General features: G+C 43.2%; 1 protein-coding gene across 1 annotated transcript in view; it reads right to left on the bottom strand.

Annotated features, from left to right (window-relative positions):
* FLT4 (fms related receptor tyrosine kinase 4) overlaps positions 1–12,056 on the bottom strand; it is a 205,022-nt gene extending 192,966 nt beyond the window's left edge. Inside the window, exon 1 of the mRNA XM_083181471.1 lies at positions 11,570–12,056. Coding sequence (XP_083037597.1) covers positions 11,570–11,627 — 58 coding nt within the window. The 5' untranslated portion in view covers positions 11,628–12,056. The remainder of the gene's footprint in view (positions 1–11,569) is intronic.
* Between the last annotated feature and the right edge of the window lie 1,350 nt (positions 12,057–13,406).

Below are 13,406 nucleotides of genomic sequence, written 5' to 3'. Positions count from 1 at the left end.
TCAGGGGGGGAAACTGGAGCATATTTACTACACATTCTAGCTATCAATTCTCTATTGCATTCAATAAAAGGCAACACAAAATATTATTGGTTACTATGGGCAACGCCATCATTTCACTGTTTTGGAAGCTTTAGTAAATTTGTGCTTATTAAGGGGGGGGGGCAGATTATTATTATTATTATTATTATTATTATTATTATTATTTATTTGTGACAAGCTAGCCATAGCTGTTAGTGTTTCCACTATGTTGTCCTTTATATAGCAGGGGATAAGAGCGTCTATGGGTCGACTTGTCGACAGTAAAAAGGTCAACAGTCATTAAGTCGAGCACTATTGGTCAACAGGCCAAAGGTCAACACACCAAAAAGGTCAACATGCATATGGTCAACACAACATGGGAAAGATTGATATGAAAAAGGTCAACATGAGTCAAGTGTCTATGTCGGCAAATGTCAACATGAACACCATGCTTCCGGCACACTGTTATATTCCCCCGTTAAGTATGAACAAGTTATTTTTTTTTAAATCGGTAAAAACTCATGTCAACCTTTTTCACTTTGACCTTTTTCCATGTCGTCATTTTGCGTGTGTCGACCATTTTCTATGTCGATCTAATGCATGTCAACTTTTTGGTGCTAACACTATCTTTAGATGACATTAACCATCGTAAAATGGGTGAGATGTACTAAGCTTAAAAAGTGATAAAATGAAGAGTGATAAACCACCAACCAATCCAGTAGCGCACGCAGGGGGGATTTCTGAGTACCCAGAAACCCCCTCCCAGGAGTCTAAGGGCCCTAGGCTGAAAGCTGAGAGTCCCCTCTTTCCAGGGGTACAAGAATTTTAGAAATCGGCCCTTGGGAACCGGAGATATCTGACTTCAAAGCAGTAGTCCCATCCAAGCCTGTTAATTGCTCTTCCCAGTCAGATATTTCAGGTTCTGTCTGACTTAAGAGTTTTTCTGAGGGTATATTCCAAAAGCTGTGACTCTCCCCCTTTGATGGACACTAGTAACTTGTCTCTACTGTTCCCAGAACCAGATATATCAGCCTTCCAGCAGCTGGTTACTGCTCCAGCTCCACACACCTGGTATGTGGTTTTATATCCTCATTGGCAGATTGCTCTGCCTCCTGAACTCTGATCCCCTAGTCCTCAATACCATTTGGTAGGTGGGATTCTCTAGTTTTTAATTCCATTAAAATCTAATAAATCTATTTCTGGGAACTGGAGATATCTGCAGTCAAGCAAGCTGTCCTCCCACCAGAAAATTATGAATAATAAGCCCACTCCACTATATTTATTATTATTATTATTATTATTATTATTATTATTATCTATATACATTTGGTCTATCTATAATACTATAACTGACCCGGCTTTGCTCTGCCGCCCTGGAAACCCCCTTCTGAAAATCCTGCGTTTGCCCCTGCAATCAGCTCCTTTCTTTTATTTTTCAAACCCAGCCTGTAGCACAGGGGCGGGAAACTTCAGGCCCGGGGGCCGTATGCGGCCCCCGTAGCCATTATGAGTGGCCCACCCACCCGCCCGGTGGCTTTGCCGGGAGTCAAGTACAGGGGAATTCTAGCGACAGGTCGGTAGTTCTCCTGAGATTCCTCTTAATCAGCAGCAGCCGGAGACTGTCAGTCCTATTCAGCGGCAGAGAGTGGGGCGGCTGCAGCAGGACAATTTGTTAGAGACATTTTTACATATGGCCCCCGAAGGATTTTCCCCCCATACAAACGGCCCTTGGCACAAACCCCTGTAGCATGTCAGTTACAGTAGGAGCTATTTACTAAGATGGGAGTTCTATTAAAGATAGGATGTTGCCCATAGCAACCAATTTGAATCTACTACTTATTTATTTAGCACCTTTTAGAAGATAATAGATAGTATCTGATTGGTTGCCCATAGCAACAACCTATCTTCAATAGAATCCCCATCTACATAAACCCCATAGGGCGAGATGTACTAACGGGAACTTGCGGTCAAACCCCCGTTTTACCTCATTTTCCTATGTACTATTACACGGCCGCACCGATATCGCCATAAAGCCTCATTTGATCACTTTACTACCTGCCCTGTCATCAAAACACGCATACAGGTAGGTCAGAGCCCACTACAGGATACTATGAGCGGGATGTATTAATATACATGCCGCTCTTCGCCATGCCCCCGCCACGATGCCAGCGCATATGAACTAACATATGCGGCTGGCATCGCGGCGCGATGACGGAGGCCCCCGCGATACCTGTACTGAGGCGGCGAAAATAAGCCCATAGAGATCACTTTACTCTTACACATCGGAGGGGACAGGCTTGTCCCTCAATGTATGTATGAATACATTCCAGCAATACATTGTGTTATGCAGATCTAAAATACTATATTAAATATATATGCCCCAATGGGTGGAACCAGCGGCGTAGACAGGGTAGCCGAGAGGTATGTCGGGCCCCGGTAAAATGTTGGGGATGTGGCCTAATTATGAGAGGCGTGGCCACCTCCCACGAATAGGACACACCCCAGAAATGTTTGGGGTGTGTGTGTGAAAAACACTATAAAGTCATGGGGGGAGAGTTATTGTCCACCTTCCCTCAGCAGCAGTAGCGGCAGCAGCAGCAGCACACAGGGGGGTCGGAACAGGGTCATCGCCAGGCTCCTCAGGCAAGCACGGGCCTGGGTAGTTATAATCTGCCCCCCTCCGCCCTCTCGGCTGCCCTAGTTATTGAGGGGGGGGCATTTTTTTAGCCCAGTCTGCTGGAGGGTCCCGCTCCACCCCTCCCACGTTGCGGCGAACTGGGCAGTGGGGAGAGAGTTGACAGGCAAAGCCTCTCTCCCCAGCTTAGTACACGCTTCTCGGTGCCATGTGCTGAGCAGAGGAGAGAGACAGCTTTCATGGGGGCATGGCCACACCCCCTCCCGCAGGACTGGCCACATCCAGTCCATTTCACCAGGCCTGGCCGACCTGTCGGCACCCCTGGGTGGAACAAAATAACTTCAACGTTTTAGATATGATTACGGTGAACTTGGGAGCCAAAGGGACACTTTCACACTTTCAGCACCTTGAGATAGGGTGTAGCCATAAATCCATCACAGACTCAAATTACTTTCAGTATGACTGGTAATGTTTAGGGCATTTCGGTCCATAGAAGTATAGGCTGGATGCATACAAAACTAGGGCGGTAGAGTTCAGGGAAATATTACAGACGCAGAAAGCAAGATTCTGAATGTGTACAACGGCAAGATACAACTTTATACAGCGAATACAGACGTCCCAATTAGACATTACGCTGCGGTTTGCATTTTATTACATGAATCAGGAAAATATGGCAGAGAATTTTACTCCTTACAGTCCGCTATAGAATTCCAAATGAGAAATGTATTAGAAAACAAAGGGAATCTTTGTAATCCATATGGCCGCAAATGATTCAGAATGCATTGCAGTCTAGGGTGTATATGTATGGAGATGTGAAGTATACGACATGACGGGATTGGGTGACTCATGAGACTGTGCAATATAATACTCAGCAAATGCATGGGGAATTATGGAGTGTACTGCACTAGCTCAAATCAATGCACAGGCTCAAACGGAACAGAGATTAAAGGGAAAGAATCACTTTGCTAAAAATATTTAGAAATGCGTTTTTATTTTACTTTATCACCCAATGAAGTGCACTAAATATTACTGACAAACAGCTCATTGTCTTACCATCTTTTATTACCATACCAGCCACTAGGGGCGCCGACACAGGTCAACCGGACTCTGGTAAACTGAAGGGGCGTGGCCTCCGGGTGGGGGCGTGCGCTGAGCTGGGGTGAGAGGCTGTGCTGTGGTGGCAGTTTGCCATCTCTCTCTCAACTGCCCGGCTCCCTGCAATGGGAAACCAAACCAAGGCATTTCGTCAGGACGAATTCATCAGGGGCGTGGCAAAAAAGACCACAGTGTAGTGATAATTCTCTTACTCCTCCACTCAGCCAGTGGAGGAGTAAGAGAATTATCATTACACTGTGGTCTTTTTTGCCACGCCCCTGATGAAGTCGTTCTGACAAAACGCGTTGGGTTTTAAATAAAGAACTAACCTGAACAAAGTCTACGTTTCATTCCAAATATTAACAGACGTCGGGTACATAAAGTGTGATCCTTTTATCATGTTTATATAACACTGTATCATTTGGATTTTCTAGGTGGTGCTAAGTAGAGTGCACTCCGATAATCCCTTTTTCTTTCTGTATTTTTGTTTTGAGTCTCTCACTAACAGGAGAGTCTTATTGGAGGAGCAGCTTGTTGTTAAATGCGATTAGTGCATAATTGAGGCCATACTTTTTTGCTATATATATATATATATATATATATATATATATATATATAAATATATATACATACATACATATACACACACACAAACACACTATCGTTTGGGTATCGTTTAAAGTTAGGGGTCACTAAGAAATTTTATTTTAAAGAAATGCACTGGTTTGTTGTTTTGACACCGTCAAAATGTGCCTCATCCCCTCGCATGGCTCGCTGCTCTCTCCATGCTTCAGGCACTACTTTATTCTCCCACCACGCCGTAGTGGATGGTAGGGCATGAAATACCGCCTGTCGGCACGTGTCAGCTAAAAAACAAATGTGACCCCATGTAAACCTTTTCAATGTCGACTTTCCCATTGTCAACCTAATGCTTGTGTCAACCTTCCAACCCGGTTGACCTAAGCCATGTTTAAGTATTTTCAGTGTCAATCTAAGCTATGTTGACCTTCAGTGGTCGACCCAATGCATATTGACGTAAATAGGGTCCACCAAATCACAATATCCCTGCTATAACTGATTAATTAAGCCTTCTCAGCTGCCACTGTCTCATTAAAATGTGAATGATCTAAACAATGTCAATTGTTAATTATATTTCATGAATATCATTATATCCGTCTATGTTGCTTGCTGCTAACTAAAATATACACACAAGTGGACAGAACACTTCCTGCTATAATCAGAGAGCACTTCCTGTGGACAGAGCACTTCCTGTGGACAGAGCACTTCCTGTGGACAGAAGAACACTTCCTGCCATCATCACAAAACACCGGACCCATCTCTGTGCATCTCTTAAGCACACACTGGGAAATTGTTTAGATGGTATCGCTCATTTTTGCCAATCTGAGATATATCATTAAATAAATTTTGCCCGGTGTGTCCAATACAATCGATGAACGATGTGAACCTCGTCGGTCGTTCACAGTATATCTTCATCAACTGCATGCTCAGCAGGGGAACCCGGTAACATCGCTAAAAGATATCGTTAAAAATATTGTTAAGCATGTTTGCGCTATATTGTTGTATATGCGCCTTTAATGTTCCAGTGATCTCATTGGCTATGGCAGGGTTTCTCAAACTATTTGGAATTACATCACCCTAGAGTATTAGAATTTCTTTTACGGCACCCCTAAGACAAAAGTTTCTTATTAGGAAATGTGGAAATATTATACGTAAATTGTGTTTATACTGTAGGTCTTCCATAAGGTCAGTTATATGGTGAAGAACAGAGTCTACATGTTGTATGATGGGAAGCAACAAGTGCTGGTTTTGTGTATTACATTTTCTCCCTTATTCAGATCGCAGTACAAATTTGTTCTCAAAATAGGCAAAACTATGTGCACTGCAGGTGGGGCAGATGTAACATGTGCAGAGAGAGTTAGATTTGGGTGAGTTATTTTGTTTCTCTGCAGGGTAAATACTGGCTGCATTATTTTTACACTGCAATTTAGATTTCAGTTTCAACACACCCCACCCAAATCTAACTCTCTCTGCACATGTTACATCTGCCCCACATGCTTATGCCCATTTTGAGAAAAAAATTGGAATGCGATCAGATCTGAATAAGGGCCCTTGTGTATTACATTAGCCACAAATCATTTGTTCCTGGACCATCATTTCCTCATATCATATACGACACTTGGGTGCAATATGTCTTTGAAGATACATTTTCTTCATTCCAACTGAGATTTGTTCCCAGCTAACTGCGGCGCTGTTAGTGCTGAACACAGTGGGCGTTTTCACCAGGATATTTCAGAGATGGAGAAGAGATATCAGGGGGAATCAAATGCTTCAATGCTAGCAGACTATCGTGGAACACTTGTCAGAGTTGCCCCAGATATAGCGTACAAGCTACTTGCAAAACGAGAGCGGCATTAAAAGCAATTTCTAATATTGTTGATGTTGGTAAGTATATTAAGCTATTTATTTTGGAAAACAACAATTGTGATTAACTATAAGACAGCAACAAATCTTTCAATTTCATTGTCATTTTCGTTTTCAGCACCCTAACTTCTATTACTAAACATATGTAATTTTTAGGATCCGAAAAAAAAAAAAATTTGAAATGTGTTGTTCAGTGTAATTATTACCAACAACTATCCCTTATCCAAAGTGCTCAGGACCAGAAGTGTTTTGGATAAAGGATTATTCCGTATTTCTGAATATTTTTAAATTTCAAAGAGGTATGTGGATTTATGTTGTATAAACACATCACACACACATGAAATACACACAAATATATTTTATTTGTGCATGAAACAAGGTTTCAAAACATAAAACAAAGTTTGTGTCCTATCTCAGACACTGAATTTGAATGCCAAGCAATCATTTTCTGGAAACAATGGTTTTTGGAATACTTTGGATAACGGATACTTCGATAAGGGATACCTGTAGTAATAAAGCTACTCATTTAAAAATAAAAAAAATTCCCAGCAACCAAAAAATCCCAGAGGATCTAACAATTATATTTAAAGAACAAATAATTTCCAAACAAATATACCTTACACAGGAAATAATTTAGCAATATAAAACATGATACTCGTTATTCAGTTATCGTCCTGTCGATAATCAGTGAACCGAGCCGATAATCACATAGTGTATAGCCGTGACCAATCAGCGATGATCTGATTGTCAGGCATGAGTAATCTTCCAACATGCCAGACTGATCCAATCATTGTACAATATATTGCTTTTGCTGACTGCCCGATACTCCCGTTTCTTCACATAGGAGCAAAGTAGATATTTTGCCATACACTGCACAATATCGCACAGCATGCTTGTCTACCCACCCACAGGCTGCGGGAGGCTCCTGATTTCTGGGTTAGTCCCCTGCAGCCCTGAAAGAGTAGGCAGCTCTCCTGCATCCTTCCTAGTGAAGCAGGCAGGTTTGTAAGTTACTCAAAGGCAACCGTGGGAGTCGCACAGCTTAATGACAGAATTGCATTATTTCTCTTCTTCCCCTCACTGTGGACCCACAAATTGCATGTGTATTTTCCTATGTTGGGGCAGGGCCTAATGACGAGACCATTGGGACCCTGCACCGTGAAGTCTGAAATCCCCTGCAGTGTCTCCTCTCCAAACTTATCCCGAAGAGGAGACTGAAAAGTAGATAAGCATGTCTCACAGCAGGGCCGTAACCAGGGGGGGGGGCTGGGGGGGTCACGCGCACCGGGCGCTGGAGGGGGGGGGCGCTGTCAGGTCCGGTGACAGGCAGCGGGGTTCCGGGTAGCCGCTGTAGCGGCAGATTGACTCCGTCTGTCTCTACTCTCTCCTACTAGCGCGGCGGCGGGAAGCGCTGGTGATGACTTTGAAAAGACTTGTCGAACGCTGATCAGTGTCCGGCAAGTCTTTTCAAAGTCATCACCAGCGCTTCCCGCCGCCGCACTAGTAGGAGAGAGTAGAGACAGACAGGGTCAATCTGACGCTACAGCGGCTACCCGGAACCCCGCTGCCTGTCACTGGACCCCCGCTGGCTGCACACAGGAGGTATGTATGTTGTCAGCGAGGGGGGGGGGGGGGGGCGGCGAGTTTCGGCCCTACTCACAGTCAGGACTTAAAGTAGTCCCGGAGAGGTGGTGGAACTCATTTCCACTTGAGTACTATGAGGGGTGTACCGCAGGTGGAAGAAAACCATGGAGCCACCAGGACCGGAGGAGGGGGAGGTGGCTCTAGTTCGTCAGTGTCAGTTGTTCTGTTGGAATGAATGTGCAGAGCCGTGGTGGAGGTGGAACTAGCTCCACCTACAACTACAGGTGTTGGAACTCAGTTCCACCCTGTCCCCCTGTCCCCTCCATACACACACACACACACACACACACACACACACACACACACACACACACACAAATTAACCCCTGCTCACAGTGGCCACTTTATCTGATAGGTTCAGGCTGTCAGATTGCCAGAAATTCTATCTGATCCTCTATTGATCAGTCTATTTCCCCCAGCCTGCTCCCCCTTCTCTGCATGTCCCCCACTCTGCCCCATTCAGTGTATTTACCCCAGCCTGCACCCCCCTTCTCTGCATGTCCCTCACTCTGCCGTTCAGTGTATTTCCGCCAGCCTGCTCCCTGCATGAACCCCACTATGCCCCCATTCAGTGTATTTCCCCCAGCCTGCTCACCCCTTCTCTGTATGTCCCCCACTCTGCCCCATTCAATTTATTTCCCCCAGCCTGCTCCCTGCTTCTGCTTATGTCCCCCACTCTGCCCTACAGTCCCGCGCTGTGCGTCCTGCGTCCTGCTTCTAATGCTCAGCCTGCTTCCGACTGGAGGCTGCGCGCCACTTAAAGTGCCATTACGGGCCACAATTGGCCCCCGAGCCGGACTTTGGACATGCCTGACATACAGTATTATCCAGCACGCTGTGAGATATACTAGATAAATCCAACATGAAAAGATAGTGTAAGCTTAGTGCCTTGCCATTGTTGTGTGAACATCTGGTAAGTGATAAGTTCAAGTAGGTCTGTTTGATGCTGTAATTTAATTTCTTTATTTGGTACTTATTAGTGCTGGTATTTTTTCATATATCCTGAAAGTAATTTCTGAGTGAAATGTCATCCAGATGCACAGTATTAAGGAGATTGTAGTTCTGTCCGGCTAATAAACTGAAAATAAATTGCAGATATTCTGACTTCCCTTCTTCTCTGTCCCCTCTCTCCCTAATACAGTAACTGAGTTTTAGCTAATTTCTGACAACAGAGAGCCAAGAGGTTATGTTACTCGGAGAAAGAAATAAGGCATCGTACACGTATACAGTACACACAGTTCTCAGATATGTACATAATTACTATTATTTACAGTTTCTTATATGGCGCAGCATATTCCGTTGCGCTGCATACTTGCACCTTTACATGGCTATAAGCTTTTCAGTGAAGTGGTCCCCAACCCGCATTATTGCTGCATTTGATCAAAATAGATGATTAGTGGCAGAGGCGGAAATACCATTGGTGCAGCAGGTGCAGTGCACCGGGCCCCAGAGGACTAAGGGGCCCACTGCTGGCCCTGTCGCTCTCTTCCTGTCACCCTGGCACACTCTGCCGCTCCCTGTCACCGACTGCCATGTTGCATATTGTGAACATGTGTTGGGATGGAGGAGAGGGGCCCAGATGATATTTTTGCACCTGGGCTCACCGCAGACAAGTTCCGCCACTGATTAGTGGTGTAGCTGTGTGCTGCATGAGGGAACATGGGCCCGACGGGGGGGGGGGGGGGGGGGGGGCACACACTGCACACTGATCTGACAGATTTGCTTCTGAGCCCATGCAGTGCCCCCCCCTTACATGTACTTGCTGCCAACTTCCAGTGAAATAATTAGATCTCTTTTAATGTATCAGTGAGTAATGAAGACACCTGTGCACCTGCTAGGTGACCAGGAAAATGTGAGCTGTTTAGGGTCCTGAGAACCATGTTTGAAAGCCACTGCCACATTACTGTATAGCTTAATGCTAATAATGGTTAGCGGGTGGCAGGGAAAGGAGATCATGTAGAGCGACAGTATAAAGACACTCTACTGGGGTGGTCAAAAACACGATTTTGTATTAGCTGGGGTGGTCAAATAGTTTAATATTAATTAGTATTAGTTGGGGTGGCCAGGAAGATTGACAGATGGTATTGGGGAGGTCTGGAAGATTGACAGATGGTATTGGGGAGGTCCAGAAGATTGAGAGATGGTATTGGGGAGGTCCGGAAGATTGACAGATGGTATTGGGGAGGTCCGGAAGATTCATACAATAGATGGGAATGTGAAGATCGGGTAGTTGTAGATGTCAGTTAGTTTTATAGATTGTATGGGGCAGGTAGACCCATAGAGAGACTACATTATAAAGGATCAGTAAAATTATAGGTTTACCATATATTTGACCAAGTTCAGATAGATAGATAGATAGATAGATAGATAGATAGATAGATAGATAGATAGATAGATAGATAGATAGATAGATAGGTGGAATTGAGACAGGCACAATAACATATTAAATAGTAGTTGTCAGGTAAATCATAAATTATGGAGCTCAGACAGAGATATATATATTATTAAAATGAATTTAATAATATAGTAAACTCCATTGTGCTTTTGAATAGGGGGAAAATAGTAATAAAAAAGCAGTAAAACAAGATAATACCATATACAACATAGGTAGGAAGGCAGGGTAGATAGACAGGTAAAATGTTATATTTAGCTACAGTAAGTCCAAAGGTATAATTGAGAGAGTCATCGAAATTCACAGAACAAATTATATTTGACAAAAAATTCCCATAGATTTAATTGTGGAGATCAAATATAAAAATGCATTTCGTGAAAGTATGTAACATATATAACGTATCCACATATACTTTGTGAGGAGTCGAATACAGTACTTCACAACAGTTGTGATCGTTATACAGTCTGTAGAGTAGTAACTTAGAAATACTCCATTCCCTTTAGTAAATTGGACTGTTAATAGCACAATAAATAAATAAATTATATATATATATATATATATATATATATATATATATATATATATATATATATCCATATCAATATACATAGGTAACCTACATCAGGACCTACCAACAGATTGAATATACATAGATAGAGATAAATAGATAGATAGATAAATAATGTATAGTAGTATATATATAGTATTATTGTTTAACCCTTTATACTGCTGGCTTAGCATTGAGCCCCAGATGTATACAAATGAACAGAATCTAGTTCATGTGTTGTTAATCATGGCTTACAGATGTCCTTGTAGTATGTCATGCTTTATGTATTAGGGGTTAAGTAGTTAATGCAGAAATGTCTCCTTTAAGAGTTTGAGTGGTCCAACTTTTTGCAAAAGTTAAAATAGTTCCCCGTGATCGGCTGAGCTGTATATTTTACAGTAATGGTTCTAAATCCTGTGTAAGCTGTTTCCCCGATAATACCAGATGTTACACGATGTTTCTAGGCTGGGAATTGCTATGGTCAGAATCTCGGCGTGCTTATGTTTTGGGTGTAACATGCAGACATATGGTTTGCTTGTGCTGTGTCCTCATAATGTAATGGGCTGGCTTAATTCAAGTGCTGAGATTAATGTTCCACACAATGTGCAGAAAGTGTATGCATCGACATCTGTCTCCACAAAAAGAACACAAATTCTATAACCAACCAAGCGAATATATATATAACTGTAAAGTAGCACATCCTAATATCTCTTCTCTGATAACAACACATAAAATGTAAAAAAAAAAAATGAACGTTTCCCTTAAATATTCTTAAATAATTAGCCCAATGTCTTACCTGTCCTGTCAACAACAGCCAGCCATGCACCAATAAGCACGCAGAACACTCTCTTCATTTCCAGATTTCCCCTCCGTAGGATTTGGGTATCACCACAGGAAAAATTTCTCCACCAGAAAATTTTATTCCCAGGACAAAAACAAACAACAAAAAAAAAAAAGTAAAAATTAAATAAAAGGTTCAAAAAGTTCCACCAAAAACTCCAACACAGGGCCACTGACACACAGAAGTCTGTGACCCCCCCACACTGATACCCTGGATGGGGATTAGGAATACAGGTGGGAAGAAGACTTTTCCAAAAACTTCTCTCCCAAGTGCTCCGCGAACTGAGGCAGGGCTATATGAGAAATGAACAAATCCCTTTTACCTCAGAGGAAAACTTTTTTTGTGTGTGTCTGTGCACAGGGGTGAGGATGCATTATACAATGGTTTCCTTTTCCTATGTGTGCTATTACAGGGAGCTTTCTGTATTTGCACCAAGCTGCCAGGAAAAAAAAAAAACGTTTAAAGTACAGCACTTTTGCAAAGGAGGGCTAAGGGGGTGGGGAGGAAAGAAGTTCCTGTGTGAATGTATTTATTATTGTTATAATCTACGTGCTTGCTACAGACCAGTTTATGTAGCCCCCACCTCGCTGATGACTGTGTCTCTCTCTGCACAGTCAGGAGATGAATGTTGTAGTTGCTGTACATTTGAATACAGTTTCTAGGGACACTATACAGCTATGCGCATAACTTGCTGTACTACAGTATGTACACTGACATGACACCACCACTGGACAATATCTTAAGACAATGAAATTACATTTTTATATTTCCCTTCGGCAATGTATGTCATACGTCACTCATGGATGCTGAGAATTACATTCAGCATACGGACAAAGACATTCGGTGCAGCTGTTCCGTTATAGTACTGTATAATATCAAGATGCTGTTATATATCTGTGACAGAGTTCATCAATAACCTAGATTTAACGGTCCGATACTTAGAGGTAAATTAACTAATGCTTTTAAAAATGAAGAGGTGATGTTGCGTCTCTCTTCTGCACGGATCACTAGCTCCCATTCACTATTACAGGACTTTCATTGGGCTGCTCCCATCCTATGGAATGCCCTTCCACACACAATAAGACTCTCCACTAGCCTCCAAACTTTCAAGCGTTCCCTGAAAACTCACCTCTTCAGGCAAGCCTATCATATTTAAGTTCTACACGCATAACCCTCTGAGGCACTTATGTATTATATATCATCCCTTCTGGACTTGTAACTTGGTGGGACTGCTATGCTATTACTGGTGCCTGTCCTTGTGTTTCCCTCCTATGTCTCTATAGATTGTAAGCTTGCAGCAGGGCCCTCCTACCTCCAAGTCTGTCTGTTGTTACCCAGGTTGTTTTATCGCTGTCTACAATTGTAAAGCGCAACGGAATCTGCTGCGCTATATAAGAAACTGTAAATAAATAAATAAAATGTTGCATATCAGATTCTGTTGATCATTTTCTAGGATGCAACAGGATCTGATTGGTTGCTACGAGCAACATCACCTTTCAGTTTTAGAAGCTTAGGTAAATTTACTCCTTACTATTCCATTTCCATTGGTCTAATGCAGAGGTTCCCAAACTGTGTGCCATGGCTCCCTGGGGTGCCCCGGGACACTTGCAGGGGTGCCTAGGTTTGGTGGACCAAGCAGAGCCGGCACCACCACAAAGGCAGCATTAGGCATTTGCAGTGCCAACTCAAACCCCCCCCCCCCCCCCCGGAGCAACTCGGCGCGGCCGCCGCTGCATTACACCCACCCCTTGGCGACCCTTTCCTGACATCATCAAGCCCCGGCCCCAATCAC

This window comes from Crinia signifera, chromosome 4 (genome assembly GCF_055691185.1).
Source record: "Crinia signifera chromosome 4, ASM5569118v1, whole genome shotgun sequence".
NCBI classification, from domain to species: Eukaryota; Metazoa; Chordata; class Amphibia; order Anura; family Myobatrachidae; genus Crinia; species Crinia signifera.
Note: the sequence above shows the minus strand (reverse complement) of the source record. Positions and strands in the feature narration are given on the sequence as shown.